The sequence below is a fragment of the Podarcis gaigeae genome (genome assembly GCF_964106915.1).
Source record: "Podarcis gaigeae genome assembly, chromosome: 11".
NCBI classification, from domain to species: Eukaryota; Metazoa; Chordata; class Lepidosauria; order Squamata; family Lacertidae; genus Podarcis; species Podarcis gaigeae.
Genome location: NC_139687.1, coordinates 39,935,266 through 39,957,599, shown reverse-complemented (window position 1 = coordinate 39,957,599; position 22,334 = coordinate 39,935,266). Strand labels below are relative to the sequence as shown.

General features: G+C 39.5%; 1 protein-coding gene across 6 annotated transcripts in view; it reads left to right on the top strand.

The window, feature by feature from the left end:
• The window catches only part of IPO11 (importin 11), an 82,501-nt gene extending 62,462 nt beyond the window's left edge, over positions 1 to 20,039 (top strand). For all 6 annotated transcript variants that reach the window (XM_083703444.1, XM_083703440.1, XM_083703441.1 and 3 more), the window contains exons 28-30: positions 1,775 to 1,870; positions 3,666 to 3,750; positions 19,216 to 20,039. In XM_083703444.1, the coding sequence (XP_083559570.1) occupies positions 1,775 to 1,870; positions 3,666 to 3,750; positions 19,216 to 19,380 (346 nt within the window). In that variant the 3' untranslated portion in view covers positions 19,381 to 20,039. The remainder of the gene's footprint in view (positions 1 to 1,774; positions 1,871 to 3,665; positions 3,751 to 19,215) is intronic.
• The last annotated feature ends 2,295 nt before the right edge of the window (positions 20,040 to 22,334 follow it).

Genomic DNA, 22,334 nt, shown 5'->3' with positions numbered 1-22,334 from the left:
CACAATAAATAAAAGCAGGGCTGTCTTTGCCTGCAGTCTTGTGATCTAAAAGGCACGACCCCAAAGGGGAAAAGGATGTGAAAGAAAACAAGCAGACCTCGAGCACCAATTATCAAAGTTAAACACTAGTTCTTATAATGGCCATCTGGAATGGAAACAATTCACAGAGAGGATGTCAGTAAAGTTCATTTCCCTAATCTCCACTAAATAAATGTTCTGTGATATACAGGCAATGACCATTTCACGCAGGGGTTCTGTTCTCTCACAGAGCTAGATTTCCCTGGAGAGAGGGATTGATTGTTAAACCACTTGGAACTTCAGCCCAGTGAGGCAAATAAGCATCTTTTTAAACAACTGAGCACCTTTAGCAAGCTATAGTTTCCAGGATTCGTTTGTGAGAAGCCATGAGCGTTTAAAGTGATATGATACTGCTTTAAATTTATAGTGCTGGTAGACTCTTACACTGTAATCCTAACGATGGCTAGAAGAGTTTGGATTTGATATCCCACTTTATCACTACCCTAAGGAGTCTCAAAGCGGCTAACATTCTCCTTTCCCTTCCTCCCCCACAACAAACACTCTGTGAGGTGAGTGGGGCAGAGAGACTTCAGAGAAGTGTGACTGGCCCAAGGTCACCCAGCAGCTGCATGTGGAGGAGCGGAGACGCGAACCTGGTTCACCAGATTACGAGTCCACTGCTCTTAACCACTATACCACACTGGCTCAGAAATCCTACTGAACTCAGTGGTGCCTACTCTTAAGTAACTGGGATTAGAATTGCACCCATAACCTGGGCTGTTGCTTTTAAAATGAAAGGTTTTGGAAAATTTTGGAGGGGGAAATATGTTCTTGAGATTCATTAAAATTCTTATGCTTCTAAAAGTCACCATCTTCTTGCACTGAATTTTGCTTTTATATTCCCCTTCATTGGCGAAACCCCTGGACATGAAGGAAGTGCAAGAAATAAAAAAGGTCACCTTTGCAGCAGCCATAATAGATACGAGAGACACACCCTGCAGGCATCCCAAGATGGGATCAGGCTGACAGATTAGGTCCTTCACATTCATTAATTCTGAGCTTTAACCACAAGTTGTGGACACTGCGCAACAATTTCAGAGATGAGTGTCTGCATCTTGAATTTAATTGTACGCAAGGCATATACCAGTGCTATTACTAATTCAAGTTGCCACAGAGCAAGTCATGCTTTTAAAGATTTTCCTCCGATCCACGGGGAAATCAGCACTTCAGATGAGGATTCCCTGTAAATTGATATTCAAGATCAGATCCTCAGTTATCGTTCCCATCGATGGACTCCTCCATATAGCACTTGGGGCGGTGTACACATTTCATTTCTTCTGTTTTTAATTGGGTTCACATGCAGGCGTGACAGATGTTCGGTGCTGTCAGTTTTAACAGTAACTGCTTGGGGCAAGAGGATTGATTCCAGCCCACCCCCTTTCCAATATGTGATTGGCACTGTCAGAGCTAACCACGCCAAACCTGTTTGGCAGGTAAATGCTTGGAGCCAGTTATTGGGGAGGGGGCTGTGCAAGTCTTGTTTTCCTGGTGTGTGTGCTCTCATTTTCCCTATGGCCAGTTTTGCAGTTGCCCACGAGACAGAAACTACAAAAGTTTTTGTAGTTTGGAGTTGCTGCTTGCAAGTGTAAGCTCTAAATTAAAGGAAGTCGCTCTCCGGAGGTGTTCCCTTTAAAAAGTGCCGAGGAAATTTCCTGTTTAGTTAGTTGAGCTAAACCGTTTTCCTGTTCTTTTCCAGTATTATCCAAGATAAATTTTGCGGCATCATAAACATTTCCGTAGAAGGGCTTCACGATGTCATGACTGAAGACACGGAAACAAGAACTTTCAAAGAGTTAAGTGAAATGCTTAATTTGTTTGTGCCTGTTGCATTTGATGAGCTGCCAAGATCATCTTGGCTCAACCTTGTTTACGAATGTTAAGATGAAATTTGTATGCTTTGATGCTTAAAAGTGTGAACTAGTGTGGCTGTTCTAGATTGCCAATGCCTTAATAGAGGTTGGCTCACAAATATAAGTACCATATTTTTCCATCTATAAGACACCTCCATGTATAAGACGCCCCCTATTTTGGAGGACTCCAATTTAAGAAAATGGGGAGAGATGTATCTGTGTATAAGACACCCCCAAATTTTTGACATTATTTTTTAGGGAAAAAACCTAGTCTTATACACAGAAAAATACGGTAATCATTTTGCATTCAGGTTTTATATACAGCCATTGACAAATGTCCATATTTATGTGTGCATACTTTTTTGTACAGATGATCAAGACTTGTTTAGTTTAGATCAACTTGCATTGGTATCATTGCTTATAAAGCCTGCTTAAATAAGCCTCTCATTTGGATTTACGGAACTGTATGCAATTATTGAAGGATTTTAAAGTAGGCAATTAGGAGCATAGATTTTTAGCTAATGTAGTGCCAACAAACCATTCCATCAGCACAAAGATTTATGCTTGAGACACACCCCCCCCAGCACTTCAGAGAGCTTTTGGAGAAATCCAGCAGTTGTCCGAAAAGGAGAGGTGGGGTTCCTGCTGCACAAGCTTAAATTCCTGTGCAGATGAGACAGTTACTACACTGAATACAGGCCAGAAAAAACTGCCTTAGACCAAGTCAGGCCATTGGCCCATCTAGCTCAGTATTGTCTCCACTGATTGGCTGTGGCACTCCAGGCTCCAAGCTGAGGTTGTTGGCTTGTTTGGTTGCATGATATCTGCACATGGATTCAGAAACAACAAAAAAATGTTCTCTTATGTGTGATAGCATATAACTAGTGTGGTGTAGTGTTTAGAGTGTGTAAGACTGGAACGTGGGGGACCAGGGTTCAAATCCCCACTCAGCCATGAAGCTCACTGGGTGGCCTTGGGCCAGTCACTGCCTCTCAGCCTAACCTACCTCGCAGGGGAGGCGGAGAGCCTTGGAGAAAATGGTAGGGTATAAATGCAATAAATACATAAAAATGCCTGCAGAGGAAAGCAGCAATTACAGAAGACATTGGCATGTTACAAGCATACTTGAGTCCACTTTTCACTTCCACCTGAAAGTATTGTTCTGTTGTGTTTCGATCCATGTTTTCTCTCATCCTCATCAAGAGATTTCTGGCATAGCAATCTGTGATGATTGCTCTGGGTGCCTGGCTCATGAACTCTTTTTACACAGTCAATTTATCATGAGATTACAATTCTAGAGACAGGGAAGTAGAGCACTGATCAATGGGGCTTTTACATTCATTGCCTTCTGTTGCCTGTATCCAAAAGAATTTGGAGTGATGCTATAAACAGAGTTCAAGAAGCAGTGCAGGTTCCCTCTTGTGTTTATCTATTTGTGAACAACAGGTAAATGTTGTTTTTTGTTTTATACCCTTGCTTTGAAGCCCTCACACACTATGGAGCTTTAAAAGTTACAAAACAGATCTTTAAGGATCCAATCGCAGACCCAAAGACAAACATAACATTGCATTTGTGACCTTGCGTTGCAAGCACAATTCCCTTTGTACAGTGAACCTATACGAGGATGCAACAAACAGTTTGAATGAGAAGACCAAAAAAAAAAGTATATTAGACTTTTAACTTCTCTTGGCATGCCTAAGTTGAAAGCCCTAATTTATTTGCATCCTGTTTTTTTAGTTGCATGCTGATGTCTCTTTCTGAAGAGCCCAAAGTGACGGAAGAAGAAGAGCCTCCCACAGAGCAGGACAAAAGGAAAAAGATGGTACGTGCCCAGCACTTCGAGTGTCGAAAGATGTAATTTAGCCAGGCATAGACCAACTTTTTTGTTCCTCGGTTTAATTGCTATCATGTCCGTAGTTCCTGAAACACTCAGCCCCATCCTGCACTGTGCAGTTAGGCTGTGATGTTCATGCTTCTACTGTTCATGTTTGTAGAAACAAGGCAGCATAGACAGGATTGTGATAGCTGGACTTTGGAACAGCATCTTTGGATTCTACAGAAAACTACAACCATATTCACACACACAGAGAGAGAGGGGGGGGGGAGAGAGGGAGAGAGAGAGAGAGAGAGGGAGGGAGGGAGACATATAGAAGAAATTAGAAGATTAAGCCTGAGGAAACTCAAAATTTACCCAGAGGATTCTCTAGAATTCCTTGGATTGTTTGACTTTTGAAGAGCAGACCAATGCATACCACATCACACGCTGCTTTTGAAAATCCCCTCAGTTTCAAAAGCAGTTCGCTGCCTGGCACAGAGAGCCACTATTTGAGCAACATAAGCCCAGTGCCCCTTTGGGTATGCTGAACTGGTTGTGCATGTCGTTGGATCCTAGAATGCTGCCATTTGGCCCACCATTCATTCGCTTGTTTATTTCATGAAATTTATACATTGCTTGGTTGTAAAAAATAATAATCTCAAAGCAGTTTACAAAAAGATAAGACTAACATCAACAACAATTTACAACCTTACTTTAAAACTTACAAAAGTTAAAATACTAAAACAGATTAAAGTTACCTCAGATATTCTGTTGTAGACTTCAGTTTTCATGCAAAACTCTGGGGTCCCTTCCTCCTTTGCTTTTTACATACCAAATTGCCAGTATATTTTGCTCTAAAGATTTGATAATTAACACTGCCATTCTTAAAAGTTATTAAGACTTGGCTTTTCCCATCTTGTTCACATCTTAATTTAGCACCTCCAGTGCCTGTAACCTGGAGCAGGGAACTTAATAATCTAACCTTTTGCTTTTTAAAAACATAGCTCAGGGCAGTTTATGACAGACTGAGGAGTTATTCCTCACAAACTGAGAATAACGTACTCCTGCTTAGAATAACTGCTTAGAGTTAATAGCTTTTTTTAAAAAAATAAAAAATAGAGTGTTGAAAAAATGTGAAATAATGGCTTGAAAATGATCAAAAGTAAGGAAACATTTTATGCACAGAGGATCTTCTTTAATTCATGTGTGTGTTTAGAATAGTAAAAACCTACATCAATAAATAACAAAGAAAAGCAAGATAATTGATCCCCTTTTATATAACATTCAAAATATAGGGCACATGGATAATTTAGTATGCGGTTGATTTAAAAAACTACACATATGTACACACACACAATATGCATACTTATATATATATGGTCTGCAAAACTTGCAAGAACAAGATTATAAATGGGGGGGGGGGATACTAGATAACTGGTGATAATTTTATTGACCAGTGGTTCCACATAGTAGGGACTGGCATTTGGTTCATTCTCCCTCCTCTGAGTGAGCAGCTGGTGTGAATTTGATGCTCCATGCTAGCAGAGACCCCGAAAACATGATTCTGTCCTCTGACTAAAGGGGGTAGGAAGATCACATGAAGAACTCCTTGTGTGTGACTCGGCAAGAGAGCTTGCTATCCTAGCAACTGAGTGCTAGTCCCAGCTCATAGGGCAAGGAATAGGAATGTTCATACTCCCGTTTGAAACAGATTAGGAAGTTCATCCTGAGGCTAGTTTGCTTTCATGCCCAGTTTTTAAATTAGGTTTATTTCAAATCATTTGCCTTTCCTGATTATGAAGTTTGTGGGAACCACAAGCTATAATGATAGGCTAATAGAACAAGGAAGGAGTCGGTGATTGTCATGCATGTGGGCACCTATGTCACTTGAGATTTGACCACTGGCCCCCAAACCATGGGTATCCATGCGCTCTTGCTTCACTGGTCAATAATACTTCACAATATATCCAGTTCCTTTAAAGAATGTGTTCTGCAAAAGAAGGGGTGGGGAGTGTTCGTTTGTCATTTAATATTATCTCAAATACCGATGGTGTTCCTCACTCCTGAAAAATCCAGTTGTGTTCTCTCAACACAACTCTATCACCCACAAATTGAAACTCTGCTGTTCTAATTGGCCCTGCACGTGACAGGAATAACATTCCTGAAAAGTAGAATTTTAAAAGTTTTACTTGATAATCTAAATTGAGTTTCAGGGCGCTCATTCCTATATTTCTAACGGCTTCACACTACAAACGTTACTGCAAATAGACAATGATCAGAAATACAAGGGAAGTATTTTAGGATTCCATAGTGAGACACAGCCATGCTTCCGTGAAGTGCATGTAGTTGCTCTAGATTCTGTAGCCACCCAATGAGTCACAGATGTCCATATTATAATTAAGCAAGATACAGTGATTAAAACCATAAATTAATTCCAGGGAGGTTTATGGTTTTGTTTCTATGGGAAAAAATGACTCACATGAGAGAAATAAATACTGTCTTTGCTGGTATGTCCTCCTAAGTTAAATGGAACTTACCTCCAAGTGGGTGTGCATAAGATTGCAGCTTCAGAATTAGATATGTTTTACTTATAAGCCTATAGCTTGAAAATGTTACAGCAGTATGAAACACTAATCATCATTAATGAGGAATAGAAGCAGAAGAAAGACATAGTTCAACATGCAAGAATAAAAGACATATTTTGTATAAGACAGAAGTAAGGCAAAGGGAGATTATTCCCCTATATGAACGACAAGAAACAGAAAATTACTATCCAGGCTCATTAATGGAATTCTTTTTTCTACTTATCAAAGGTTCTAATGAGGTTTGTGGGGTTTGCTGAAAACTTGGCTGGTTTACCTAGGCCTTTCCTGGCTGCTATTACTAGGTATATTACACTTGAACTGCTGACACCAACACAGAAGGGAACAGAGAAACAGAAACTGAGTTGTGAAATGTCTCAACTTGTGAAGTTAGACTGTAGTACTTTAAAGTTTGGTGAAGAATGCCTCCTGTTGGCTAAGTGAAGAACTATCACAAACCCTAGAAATTAGAATGACAAGAATTCCGGAGGCGGCGCGAACGGTAATGGCTGCCCTCTTCTAAACAGGAGAGGGAAGCTCCGTTGAAACGGGTCGTCCGCTATGGCGAAGCGGAGACCCACATCGGAAAACCGCAGGCGGCAGAAGCCTGCGGTCTTGGGACCCGGTGGGCGCCAGGAGCTGCCCCCAAAACGTTGAAGGAACCCCGTAAGGGGCTCCGGATCGCGGAGGGGGTAGCGGCGCTGAGGGTCGCTCCGCAGTCAACGGAGTGAAGCCGCGAAGCTGTTGCCGGTGAGCACTGACCTTTCTTCCTGAATCTACGTTTCGGAAAGCAACAATCCGTGAGTAATAAGGACTTTCGAAATTTTAAAAGCTCTAAAAAGCAACGGAATTTGGCTGAAAGCGGATTGACGAAAAAAAGGAAGTCCGTCTTCCGCTGCTACTGAACTTCAAAGCAAAGAGCAGGAGGTGTGGAGGCAGAGAGTGAACTTTTAACCTAATGGATCTGAGCACCCACTGAACCTCCTTTGAAGCAGAATAGGACTGTAAGCATTGGATTTTGTGTTTCCAATTTGGACTGTGACATCTTCTCCTATTGGAATTACAACTTAAGTTAAAAACCCAGGTGCTGGAACTGCCTGAGTAACTGTAGCAGTCAGCCTGCAGATTTGGATACTTTGAATTTAAACTTGGAAACAATCTGAGGGGTCTGGAATTGCTACTTTGAGGCATCATTTGGAATACCAGCAAGCACTATTTGAGACATTGTGTTCATTTAATACCAACTCTGCTAAAATTTATTACTTGAAGGTTCCTGGACATTAATCTTGATTTTATGAACTTTATTGGAATTGATCTCTTCCCGAAAGACTTTTTAAGCTCCCCCTAGAGGTTTTGGAATTTACAGCAGTGGCATTATTTTACTTTCTCTTTCCCGGCCTCCTGTTTGACTGTTACCATCTGGGCCGTCTCTTTCTCATGGGAAACAACTCAGCCTGACCTTGACTTTTAGATAACTTTGGAATGAGTGGTGCAAGAAAAAAGGAGCCTAAAGAAAAGGAGCCCAAAGAAAAGGAACATAGAGTAAGAACTAGACAAACAACCTTAGCCACAGCCTTACAGCCACGTAGATCGTCTGTGCCTATTTTACTTTCTGAGGAAGAAGCTGCATCCCTGCCAAGGGCAGGAGAAGGAGAAACTGAGGAATTACAATTGGAAGATATGGCCTCTGGAACAACTGTTTCTATCTTAGAGAAAATCTATGAAAAATTGGAATCTTTGGACAAGAGAGTTGAATCCTTGGATAAAAAAGCTGATGAGCAAACATTTTAAATCGATCAAAACACAGAATGTCTAAATAGATTAACTGGACAAGTGGCACAGAATGCACAAGCAATTGGAGAATTGAAGGAGGCTACAGGTGAAAATCGGAAATTGGCTGAAGATACCAGCCAAAGACTTGGAAAGCTAGAAAAAGAGGTGAGACCACTCAGTAAACAAGTAGGAGAACACCAGACCTACCTTTCTATGATTGAATTACGGAACAGGGAGACTAATTTGAGGATAAGGTCGGTCCCAGAAGTGGAAGAAGACAACTTAGCTGAGTTTCTGACCAAAATATTCTCCAAGTTCTGGAACTTAGAAGAAAAAGACTTTAAAATTGTATCAGCTTTCAGGCTTGGAAGACTTACAAAGAAAGACAAACCCAGAGACTGTTTGATAACATTGAGATCAAAGGAGGAAAGGGACAAGATCCTGGGCCTGCATTACGGAAAGTCACTGGTCATTTTGGACAAAAGAATTGAAATTTACAAGGACATTCCTAAACAACTTTTGGATCTTAGATCTGAGTACTTGGAACTAGCAAGACTGCTGAGGAGCAACGTAATCATCTTCAGGTGGGACTTTCCTCAAGGACTATCTTTTACTTTCAGAGGGAAGAAGATTAAAATTAGAACATTGGAAGATAGAGACAAATTTCTAAACGTGTACGGAGAGGACCTTCAAAAAGGACTTGAATTACCTTCAGGGCCTGGAGCACCAGAGGCACTGGTACCCTTGGATTCTGAAGACCCAGCCAACAAGGTACCACCCCCAGAAAAGTAACCAGATTTATTCAGGATGTCTCTGCAACTGTTGAGTTGGAACATAAATGGCTGCAATATTCCGGAAAAAAGGAGGAAAATTTTTCATATATTAAAAAAGGAACAATTGGACATTATTTGTCTACAAGAAACACATGTGACTAGGCTCCATAGAAAAGTGTTAATAAACAAAAGACTTGGTCAGGAATTTATATCTTCAGACACAGTAAAGAAGAGAGGCGTGGTGATTTATGCAAAAGAGAGCCTGTCACCTAAATTTCTATTTAAAGATGAACATGGAAGAATTTTGGCAATCGAAATACAACACCAAGGAGAGAAGATTCTGCTATTAGGAATTTATGCACCAAATGAAGGAAAATCGGAATTTTATAAGAAGTTGCATGAGACTATGCTGGAGTATCTGGACTATGACAACATCATTATGATGGGAGACATGAATGGAGTCGTATCAACTTACATGGATAAGTCACAAAGCCAAAATGTTACGAAAGATGGCAGACTACCAAAGACCTTTTTTGAAATGACAGACAATATGGACTGGATTGACATTTGGAGAACGAATAACCCCTTGGGAAAAGAAGGAACATTCTTCTCTGAAGCCCAGCTGACTTGGACAAGAATCGACCAAATATGGATAACTAGAGGTCTGGCACCCAAGGTCAGGAAAGTGGAAATCTGCCCAAAGACCTGCTCCGACCATAATGCACTGAAAATGGACATGACACTTCTACCAACCGGTTCCTTTAGATGGAAGATGAATGACAATTTGTTTAGAGATCAGGAGATTCTCAAGAAGGCCCAAAAAGTCTTAAAGGACTATTTTGAGATAAACATGAGCACTACGGTGGAAAAAAGAATCATTTGGGACGCAAGCAAGGCTGTGATGAGGGGGTTCTTGATACAACAGAATGCTGTTAAAAAAAGAACACAAAATGAGAGGAAAGACAAGATCTTGGAGAAAATTAAAGAGTTAGAGAAGAAGTTAAGATCGAATCCGAAGTCACAGACGACTCTGAGAGAAATTAAACTCCATCAGGCACAATATTCTAAACTGATGAACCAGGAAATAGAATGGAAGATCAAATTAATGAGACAAAAAACTTTCGAATCAGCAAATAAATGTGGGAAACTGCTGGCTTGGCAGTTGAAGAAGAGACAAAAGTTAAATGTAGTCACAAATTTGGAAATTGAAGGAAGAAACATTCAGAACCCCGTGGAGATTAGAAAGTGTTTTCAGAAATATTTCAAAAAACTATATACTCAAGGGCCGCAGAATGAGGCTGAGATTAAACAATTTTTGGGGAAAAATGGACTTAAAAAGCTTTCACAAGAAAATAGATCACTCCTGAACAGCAAAATAACATGACAAGAGATTGAACAAGCCATTCAGAACATGAAATTGGGCAAATCTCCAGGGCCAGACGGCTTGACCTCCAAGTATTATAAGACATTAAAAGATTATTTGATACAACCATTGATGGAGGTCAGCAACGAAATTATGGAGGGAAAGAAGGTGCCGGAATCGTGGAAGGAAGCTTTCATCACATTGATACCAAAATTGGAAATTGAGAAGACACAACTTAAGAACTACCGTCCCATCTCCCTTTTAAATGTGGATTATAAAATATTTGCAGATATTTTGGCAAGAAGACTTAAAAGAGTCTTAAATGAAGTAATTCATAAAGATCAGGCAGGCTTTCTCCCAGGTAGACATATGTTTGCCAACACAAGGAACATCATTGACATTTTGGAACTTTTGCAAACAAACATAAACACAAAAGCAGTGTTAATTTTTATAGATGCGGAGAAGGCCTTTGATAATATCTCTTGGAAATTTATGAAGAGAAATTTAAAAGAAATGGGAGTGGGACGGGGTTTTGAGAATGGGATTGATGCAATATACTCAGAGCAGAAGGCAAAATTGATAGTTAACAATGTGGTTACAGAAGAGTTTAAAATTGAAAAAGGTACATGACAAGGCTGCCCGATTTCCCCTCTGTTATTCATTTCGGTCCTGGAGGTGCTCTTGAATAGGATTAGAGGGGACCGGTTGGTGCAAGGGATTCAGGTCGGAGCGAAACAATATAAACTTAAAGCTTTTGCAGATGACCTAGTCTTGACTTTGCAGGAGCCAGAATCTAGTACAAAAAGAGTATTACAACTGATTCAAGACTTTGGTCGGGTGGCGGGATTCAAACTAAATAAACAGAAAACCAAGGTGTTGGGGAAAAACTTGACAGATACAGAGTCAGAACGGTTTCAGAGAGAAACAGAACTAACTGTGGTTAAAAAAGTAAAGTACCTAGGGGTAAACATAACAGCAAAAAATCTGAGTCTATTTAAGGATAATTATGAAAAATGTTGGTCTGAAATTAAGAGAGACTTGGACAGTTGGTCAAAATTGAAGCTTTCTCTGTTAGGCCGAATTGCTGCTATTAAGATGAATGTATTGCCAAAGATGTTGTTTTTGTTTCAAACATTGCAAATTGTGGACAAGACGGAGTGTTTCCGGAAGTGGCAGAGAGATATTTCTAAATTTGTCTGGCAGGGCAAAAAGCCCAGAATTAAGTTTAAGATATTAACTGATGCGAAAGAAAGAGGGGGCTTCGCCCTGCCAGACTTAAAACTGTACTATGAAGCCGCAGCTTTCTGCTGGCTAAAAGACTGGCTACTTCTTGAAGACACTGATGTGTTGGACTTGGAAGGTTTTAACAATGCTTTTGGCTGGCATGCATATTTATGGTATGATAAAGTTAAGATCAATAAGGCCTTTAAGAACCATATTGTCAGGAAAGCAGTATTTAATGTCTGGACAAAATACAAAGACTTATTGGAAAACAAAACTCCGAGGTGGCTGTCCCCTCTGGAAGCCAAGGCCCGAAAAAGACCCAATATGGAGGCCAAATGGCCAAAATATTGGGAAATATTAGAAAAAGACGGTGACAATTGGAAATTGCAGAGTTTGGAGAAAATGGAGGGTAAAGTGCGAGACTGGTTACATTACGCCCAGATTAAAGAAGTTTTTAAAAATGACAAAAAACTAGGGTTCCAGGTGGAGAAATCGAAGTTGGAGACAGAACTGTTAGAACCAAAGACTAAGGTACTATCAGGAATGTATAACTTGCTGTTAAAATGGAATACACAAGACGAACTGGTTAAATCTGCTATGATAAAGTGGGCACAGGATATTGGGCATAACATTATGTTTGAGGACTGGGAAAGGTTGTGGACCACTGGGCTGAACTTCACTGCATGCAATGCTTTGAAGGAAAATGTAATGAAAATGATATATAGATGGTACATGACCCCAGTTAAACTTGCCAAAATATACCATTCGTCTGATAATAAATGTTGGAAATGTAAGGAAAATGAAGGAACATTCTTTCACCTCTGGTGGACCTGCCCTAAAGTGAAGGCCTTCTGGGAAATGATATATAATGAGCTGAAAAATGTATTTAAGTATACCTTCACCAAGAAACCAGAGGCCTTCCTCTTGGGTATTGTCGGCCAGAGGGTGTTAAAGAAGGACCGAACATTTTTTATGTATGCAACAACAGCAGCAAGGATACTCATTGCCAAGAATTGGAAGACTCAAGATCTACCCACACTAGAAGAATGGCAGATGCAGCTGATAGACTATATGCAACTGGTAGAGATGACCGGCAGAATCCGAGACCTGGGAGAAGAAAGGATGGAAGAAGATTGGAAGAAATTTAAAACTTATTTACAAAAATATTGTAATTTGATTGAATGTTAAGAAGGATGCTTGATCATAAATAATTGGCCACCACTAAACTAGATTGAAATTAGATGATAAGTGAGATTAAGGAAAAGACAAATCCTTTGGGAGAACTATCAGATTATATTTAAACGAGTGGATATAAGATTGTAAACAAGATGATAATTTGCTTGAAAAAACTTTTTAACAATGTAAGTGGGAGCGGGAGACGTGAGGAAGTCCAAACGAGTTATGAAATTTTGTGTATGACATAAGCAATGTTGTTTGTTATTTATGCTTTTCTCTTATAAAAATTCTTAATAAATATTTAAAAAAAAGAATTCCTTTTTTTGGGGGGGGGTCATAAAGTTAAAATCATTTTTCTTTCTACGTAAGTAGATTTAGTGGCTGCTGAGCCACTTAAAGTCACAACACTTCTTTGGTTTTTGAGAGCTTCTTCTGCTTTCTCATTGAATCTGATTAGTCTGAATGGCCTTGTTTGTGATTAGAATTAAGATTTGACCTGATTGGTGGTCCTCAGCAAAATTTCTGGGAGCCATTTTAACACTGAAATCCTAAATCATCACAAATTGTATTCATAAAGACAAAAAGACATTTGTGTGCTGTGAATGTTTATTATGTATTGAGTTAGGTACAGTGGTACCTTTGGTTAAGAACTTAATTCGTTCTGGAGGTCTGTTCTTAACCTGAAATTGTTCTTAACCTGAAGCACCACTTTAGCTAATGGGGCCTCCTGCTGCCGCTGTGCTCCGCCGCCGCACGATTTCTGTTCTCATCCTGAAGCAAAGTTCTTAACCCGAGGTACTATTTCTGGGTTAGTGGAGTCTGTAACCTGAAGCATATGTAACCCGAGGTACGACTGTATTTGATTTCTATTCCACCCGCTTTCATTCCAAATGAATATATCATAATTTCTAATTTCAAAATACATATATCTTGCAGTCCATGAGCACACACCAAAAGGCCCTCAGCTACTAACGTGTTTCCAAGTGGATGGATTTAGATGCCAAAAACCACATAGTAGCCTCTTCGGAATTTTACTCTGTGGCAGGTACAACCATATGAGTAAGCAGACATGCAAAAAAAAAAAAAAGTGTTTTAACACTTAATCCAGCCATGTTGTGTGATACTATTAGAACCTCTAGTTAGAATTTTTCAGCTGGTTCAGAGTACATGGATTTTTATGCTGAGATTCCGAGGCGAAAACTAGACACTGGGTACAATTGCACATTGCCAGTGCTTGCTGCTGAATCATTCCTGTTTTGTTCCTCCCTTTCTTGGCCTGGGAGCCATGGCTTGAAGCACAAATCTTGGCTTGCCATGGTGTATGAACCTGTGTTCATGGTTTGTTTCTCTGCAAACAAACCAGAGTGCCAGGCCAAGATTAGTTACTGGCTTACATAGTTTCTTTTAGAGAAACAAACCATGAGCATTGGTATACACATGCCCTTATATACAAAGGCCAAGGTTTGTTCCTTCCAGTTCAGTGAAGGGAGGACAGAAATGGGAGCAATTCAGCAACGTACTCACTGCTTGTTCATGATAAGCCATGGTACAGTGGTACCTCAGGTTACATACGCTTCAGGTTACAGACTCCGCTAACCCAGAAATAGTGCTTCAGGTTAAGAACTTTACTTCAGGATGAGAACAGAAATTGTGCTCTGGCGGCACAGCAGCAGCAGGAGGCCCCATTAGCTAAAGTGGTACCTCAGATTAAGAACAGTTTCAGGTTAAGTACGGACCCCCGGAACGAATTAAGTGCTTAACCCGAGATAACACTGTACTTCACAGATTCTGTCATGGTAGGCAATGGCATAGGAAAGACGAGGAAACTCAGGACTGCTGCTTTTTGTAAGCTCTAGTTCCAGTCTTCCAATTCCTTATATTGTAGTAGAAAAAAATATAATCTTGCTTTTTAGAACCAGCAATATATATTAAAAACCCTATTTTGTGACTTAATCTTTGTTTAGCGTAATATGCTTTGAAAATCTTTAAGAACATGCTGATTAATCATGAGCAATTTTTATTTGCAGGATTTAATAGCATTGCATTATGAATTGTAGTTTGTTTAGTTTCTCCCCCCCCCCCCCATTCTACATTGTAATACACTCTAATTGAAAAATACATTAATGACTGAAATAATTTGTCTCTTTGTAGTGATTGATTTCAAAGAGTATAATTAGGTTACCTCTCAGTTATTGACATGAGATCACCTAGAATAAGTTTTGGATTCATTAAGCATGAAATCAAATCTCATTAGCGTCGTACTTCATTTGAATTTGGACGTTTTCGATACATTCTTCATTGAGTGCAAATGATATAAAATTATTGTTCTAGCACTTTTTAATAGGGGCCAGTATGAACTGTATATATTAATGAAAGGATGGAGACTTTGGGTAAGGGTATTGTTGATCTCACCTGGGGCGAGGAAGCATTTTATAACTCTTACATGGATTAGATGATCAAATCCTGGCTTAATAAGGCAGACATACACAGAGCCAACTTTATAGTTGTGGAACGAGGAGCAAAGAAGTTGTGTGTGGGGTCCATAAAACTTGTACATGCCAGGATTTAATCATCCAAACAAGTATACTAATTTTATTTCTTACATTTTAGTCAAGATGATCTAAAATTAAGGCGCTTTAGAAATATATATTGCCTTTTTGAAGGCGCACTCCCCAAAGCAAGTCCTAAAAGGAGGTAAACAAATATAGATATTTTCATAGAAGGTACATTATAAAATACTGACTGTGTTTCCATCTGATAGTGTATGTAAATTATGCTAGAACATAAATTTATTAATTCAGTTCTCCAGTGAAATTGGTAGTTTATGGGTTTCTCCCCCATCCCCTAGCAGCTTTACTGCTTAGCAGCAATAAAGCTGCCAAAATACAAAACTACGGAGCATTTAAGTCAGCAGTGTAGAATTACAGGTGTTGTTTTTATTAGCATGCTATATTTGTATGTCATCTTTCAGCAGGAATATTCCCAAAATGGTTCATGTAAATATGTTGAAAACTAAAGTATAATATACAATAAATTAGAATCAAGGCTAGAAACAGTAATACAGATTTCTGAACAAAAGCCAAATTATCAGTCGTTTCCCCCCCCCCCCCAAAAAAGCTCAATTTACCAATAGCAAAAGTTTTCCAGTTTTCAATAAGATGCAAGAGAAATTAAAGCCACATTCATACCACACATTTAAAGCACAAGGCTTAAAAGAATCCCGGGATATAAAAATCCCCAGCATCCTTATCAACGGACAGTTCCCAGAATTCTTTGGGGGAAACCGTGTGCTTTAAATACATGGTGTGGAAATACTGTAGTTCAGGGGCCACCCACCACAGAAAAAGCCCTCCTTTCACCTCACAGCCAAGTAAGACTTGCTGACGGTAAAGCCTGGGCACAAACCCAAGTTTGTGATATCTGTGTTGTGTTGTTTCACTAAAGACAGTCTTTTTAGTGCTAATGTTTTACTTTAAACATTTGAATATTCTTTGATTAAACCATAATTATAAGATACGAGCAAAAATAGGCATTAAGTGCCTGTGTAGCCAGACAAACTGTATAATGGAGTAAAAAATAAAAATGCAACAATACACCAACTAATTGTACAAAATATAAATTATTAATGTGATTTTCAAATTGCTTTTCTCTAGGATACTTAAGCACTTGGGACTATTTAGTCTCATTGCCTCAGAGACATTTGCAGATCTGCCTAAATTTCTAAAACCCAGTTAAATATTAGTCTCTTGGCACTGATGTTCATTCTGCGGTGCAGCTTATTGTGTTCTTACGGAAATGAAACAGCAGCAGCCATTGCCACAAAGCTAGTTTTTAATTTTTTTAAAAAATGCCTCAAATAACATTGTCAGGCATCACATATTGGAGGTGGGCCCCTCCTAAAAGCACATGCAGAGGTGTGTGTGTGTGTGTGTGTGTGTGTGTAGTTATTACTTACTTATTTCTATCCTATTTATATGCCAAAATGGCCACCTCACATCAACCCACCACACCAAGCAGTCAGTGCTTTTAACTAACTGCTAGATACACTGGGTTGTATCCAACTGTGAATAACTGGGATGCGGACTTGACTTCCATGAACGCAGTGGGACTTCCCTCTCCCTGCTCTCCCACCACCAACGTATGGGGGAAGTTCTGTGGAGCTTGCGGAAGTTGTTCCAAACACACAATGAGTTTTTTGGACACAGCGCTTAATCTGGGAAACTGTACATGGCTATAACATCTACATGGGACTCGGGTGGCGCTGTTGTCTAAACCACTGAGCCTCTTGGGCTTGCCGGCAGTTCGAATCCCCGCGACGAGGTGAGCTCCCGTTGCTCAGTCCCAGCTCCTGCCAACCTAGCAGTTCGAAAGCACGTCAAACTGCAAGTAGATAAATAGGTACCACTCTGGCGGGAAGGTAAACACCGTTTCTGTGTGCTGCTCTGGTTCGCCAGAAGCAGCTTAGTCATGCTGGCCACATGACCCGGAAGCTGTACCCCGGCTCCCTCAGCCAGTAAAGCGAGATGAGCGCCGCAACCCCAGAGTCGGCCACGACTGGACCTAATGGTCAGGGGTCCCTTTACCTTTTATAACATCTACATTTGTAATGCCAACATTAGCTTTGTATGTTTCCACATTGATCACTTTTATTCTGCTGGATTCTGAAAATATGATAGCTTTAGTAAACTTCCATTTTAACATTTTGTTGGGATGCGGCACAGCTAACTAAGCTGTTCTATCAAGGAAGCTGCTGCCGGCTAAAAATATTTTGGAGAGGCTCTCATAATTAGAAAACTGCTAAGGTTGGTTAAACTAGTCTGACAGAATAAGTGATTTCTTATTGTTGCCTAGGGAGATGAGATACTATTAATAAGTTGACAGTTAAACTGCACAGGATGAAGCAGGGCTATCCCTATTTAGGTCTTTGTTCAGACAACAGTACTGTGACAGGCAAATAATCGTTAATTTGATAAAGTAGTACATAACAATTTGCAGAACAAAATTGCAGAATTTAGCAAATTATTTTTTTCAGTTGCTCTTACATAATTAAAAAGAAATATATATCAAGACACCTCTTTTTCTTACATCCCATTCTCTGGTCCCACTACTCTAGGGCCAATGGCACCATAAGGTACACTTCACAGGGGAAATTCACTTTTTGGCATCACAGAAGACAAGAGTGACGTTGGACGGGAGAAAGACACAAGCAGGTCTAGAATCGAAACTTCTAGTTTTGCAAAGTGACACTCTAACCACACAACCACAGGGACAAACAGGAGAAAGGATTAAAGAGCATGCAATCTCAGAAAAGATAAGAATTTGAGGATGGGAAAGATTTGGAAACCTTCCAACAGAGCTGTTCTTTATTTCAAAAGAGTAGAAGAGTTTCTTGACCAGTAATGGACAGGTTCTAGGCTTTCCAAGCAAAGAGCATCCATATTTGTTTTTGTTCCTAATATTGCAACTTTCCATACTATAATTCCTATTAACCCTTCAGTTGTATCTTATTGACGTTTGTGGTGGTAAACTCACTTTTAATTTTGAACCCAATCCCAAACCTTGGACACAGACGCTACTATTAATTCATTGTAAATCACCATTGTAAATCTCCATGTAAGCTTCTGTTTGAAGGTATAGTTTGCCATTTTAGAGTTTTCTTCAAGTTTCTCTCCCCTTCATTGAATGATTTGGGGGGAGGGTATTTTTAAAATCAGTCAATCTGTTGGAAATGCAGTTTTCCATCAAATAGCTAATGTTACATGACATAAGGTGCTTTTCTCAAACAGAACTTTGCAATTTATGTTCTCAGTTTCCCTGTAGATTTCCCCATAGATTTCTCTGAACAATGTCTTGCACAGTTAGAGAACATGGTTGTTTTTATGGCTGAAGGAGATTCTTCAGCAATTACTTGGGAAGGTGATAGTCTCAGTTTCCATGCTTCGTAGAAATACCTATTGAAACTTGGTATTTTCTAAACCTTCACTTTTGAAACGTTGCCAGAAGGCACTGTGTGTATCTCACTGAGCGCTGGAGAATTGAAAGAGACTCCACAACCTTCAAATAATAAATATATATGTTTATAATCAGAGAAAGAAAGATCAGTCAGACCAATCTGAAAGTAAATCTGTTTGGCGTTTGGGCTGAGTCTGTAGCTCTGTTGATGTGCAGATCTTAACACCTATTTGCTTTGCCTCACACTTTTTTAGCCTGGGTATTCTGAGCTATTTTTTGGTGTAGCATCTGTCTGAGTTGGCTAATGAGAAATTTAACAGTGGTACTTAGGCTTTTAAAATTTCCTGAGAGAGGTAAAACTGCAAAAATGAAGATATCTGTCATTTGGGGATGTGAGCAATGTTAAATTAATGAGCACTGCAGCTAAAGATTAATTTCAATGGATGAAATAGCAGAGTTCCTCTTTGGAAGAATTTGGAACGGGCAGATGTAAGAATTGCAGAAAACAAAAGGTTTTCTTTTCTTTTTTACTCCAACTTAGATTATAAAATAGATGAATGAGTCATCGTTGCCCTGGGTTTGCCTGCTGTTTTCATTATTATATATTGTTCTTATCTGTATCCCACAGCTTGCACTGAAGGATCCAGTACACTCTGTGTCGCTGCAGCAATTTGTATATGAGAAGCTAAAAGCACAACAGGAATTGCTGGGAGAACAAGGCTTTCAGGCGCTCATGGAAACTGTGGATACAGAAATAGTCACTCAACTCCAAGACTTCTTACAAGGCTTCTGAAAAAGCAGAGACAAAAATTTTTACTTCTCTTTTCTTCACTTCAACATTATAAGGGCAAACTAAGCAGCCTTACATCTAACTGCAAAACCCAGCTTTTAAGAGAGAATTTCTTTTGGCAGCTACGGAAAAAGAGGCTATGGCGCTGGATTATTGTTTTTTCTAATTCAGACAAGATTGAAATAATAAATATAAACTCTCTTCTAATTAGTTTTACATGCTTGTTTCACAAAAATGCAATTTGCATATGGAGTAAAGGTTTCCGCACGCGAGAGGCTATAAAAGCGGGTGTTTAATTTACTGTTTGTAGAATGGCCATGGCTTTGATCTTTCAATCATGTGCTCCTAACACTTAAGAAATAGTGGCTACAGATATTTTTTTTCTGGAAGAATTTCAGCTCTCTTAGACTGCCTTACACTTTTGTTTACTATTCAACTTGTAATAAAATGTAAGGTTTGAAGAGTAGAGGGAAGGAATGTGAGGTGAGCAAGTCCTCAACTGAGTCTTCAATTTAAATAGTATAAATAGTGGGAAGTATTCTAAGGGTTTCCTCTATGGGGAGTTGGACGTCTTTTGCAAAAAAAGAAAACCAATAAGGTCATCCAAATGTTTTGAATTTACCTGTAGAATGTAAAGGTTTAATAAATTTGCTTTTGTCTTAGCTCCTCAAAAATGATTTTGATTTAAAATGTGTAGCATGTGGACCCAATGGTGGATTTCTCTATGTTCAAAATTGATAACCTGGTCTCAGGATGATGGGAGGTGAATGTATTAGACACCCTAAATGAACATGGTGCTTGGGCATATGTATCCTGTGCCCCCTTTAAAGTGGTTAAGTGTTGTGAGATAGCACTTAATATCTTCTGGCTGATTCTGGGAGAATGGGAATGACAGACCTCAAGTCTATCTGGGAAAATGAAGAAGGCTACACATCAAGGAAAGGGAGTTAAGAAACTTGTAGTTTCCCAGAACCTTCGTTCCATTTCCTCCTATCTCTCTTCCTAATCTCCTATTTTAAGAAGAGGCTTGTTTTTTGTTTTGTTTTTAGGCAAGGCTTCTTAAGTCATCCTGTTCTCTATTGTAAGAAATCAATTTTTAAGGAAACAAATCAGAAATATGCAAGCAAAACGTTAGTATGATACTTGCTACAGGAAGCTGGCAACTCTATGCAACTGTGGGGAGCCAAGTTTGCCATGTAAACTGTAGGTTACAAAATGTACTAGAAAATAAAACCTGATGTTTCCAGAATTCAAAAGAGTAGAATTTCAATTACATTTTCCAACAATACCCCACTTCTTTCTTATTCTCTAAGACTGCATAGAACTCTTATCAGTAATTCAGAGGCAGTGTCTCCATTAACACACTTCTTGAAGCTATAAAGAATAGAAGTGCAGTGAATTTTAAGTAGCAATATTGCCATATTGCATTCCATTGTGCATCTCCCATGACCTTAGGTTTAGTCGGAGATTTATATTGCAATCCCTTCTCAGGAGTTATTCTCACTGAGCTCAGTGGGACTTACTCCCAGGTAAGCATGTATAATAAGATTGTAGCCTAAGGCCAAAAAAGTTGCTAAAGCCAAAATAATATTAACATTAAGATACAATTAAATGTGTTGTAAAATGTTTTAATGGTAATGCAACCATTAGGATTACGAAATTTCATAAAATGTACAGCTTTAAACCTGACTGAGTTTGGGTACTAAAATAGCTGCAACTAAATTTTGGAACATTCATCCCCCCTTCTCTGTGTGTGTGCTCATGATGAGAAATATCATCCGTAGACTCACAGCTCCCATCAGTCCCAGTCAGCATGATCAATGGTAAAGGATGATGGGAGTTGTAGTCTATCACCATCTTTAAAGGTCTTCTCATAAATGATAATTCCTTCTGCGAAAGAGAAAGAACCTTTAAATAATAAACCACAGTCAAGTGATGTGGTGCATCCTGAATCTCAGAAAGGCAGAATTTAAAATGATGGTTTCATAACCAACAACAGCCTCCTTTCATTTACATCTGCCAAATATTCTATGCCTACGGAGTTTAAAATTGTCAATATTCATGTGTTTATTCAATCAATAGGCCTATAGCCTGCTTTTCCTTTTGAGGAGCTCAGAACTTCGTTGGACCGCCATCAAGTATGACTTTTTGATCTGTAGGGATTAGTGGCTGATCAGTGGAAATCTCTCCTTTTCTTAGACATCCCTAATAAATCCCACCTTAATTAAGAAGCCATATTGCTGCAAAATAAGAATGGTGGTAATTTCTCCCTATTATTCTGAGTGAATGCTGCAGTGATCTTCTAGATTCTCCTGCAGAGTTCCTTGCATGTATCCCCTTCATATTAATAAGCAGGTTTTTTGCATGACAATTAGATGACTTAAAAGTTCTCTGTATTTCATGTTTTTGATGTGACCTGGCATCTGTAAATGGTCCTACAGTCCATGGAATAAAGTAGAGAGAGTGCCTGTTTGAGCAACAGCCAACTCAGCTGCTACTGAGGGGGATGCTTGGGGAGTTGGGGCTACAACTGTGTGATGCATTGCCTCTCATGCATTTTTATTTCAATACTCTATAAAGAACTGGTCTCCTTGGAGCCCTAGCTTCAAAAACAGTCGGAACTGTGCTCTACCTTCCCTTGAAGGAAAGCTGCTCTTTTGCAATCCTGTGATCTATCGCCTGAGTTTGAACAGCAAGTTGGGAAGAGGAGGCTGTATCAACATCACTCAGAAAACAGTTTCACAGCATTGGGAGTTCTACAGAAAAGATCCTGGTCCAGGTGAAAGCCAGTTTAGCTTCCCAATAAGATGGAGCACTTGGTCTCATTGAAAGATGGGTGTGGGGTGGTCAGTGCTCACAGGGGAAGAGGCATTGCTTGAGATAGGTGTCAGGTGTGCGTGCAGAAGCCAGGCCCTGTGACCAATTGGACTTTGCAGGACTGGGGCCTTCCTAAGTTT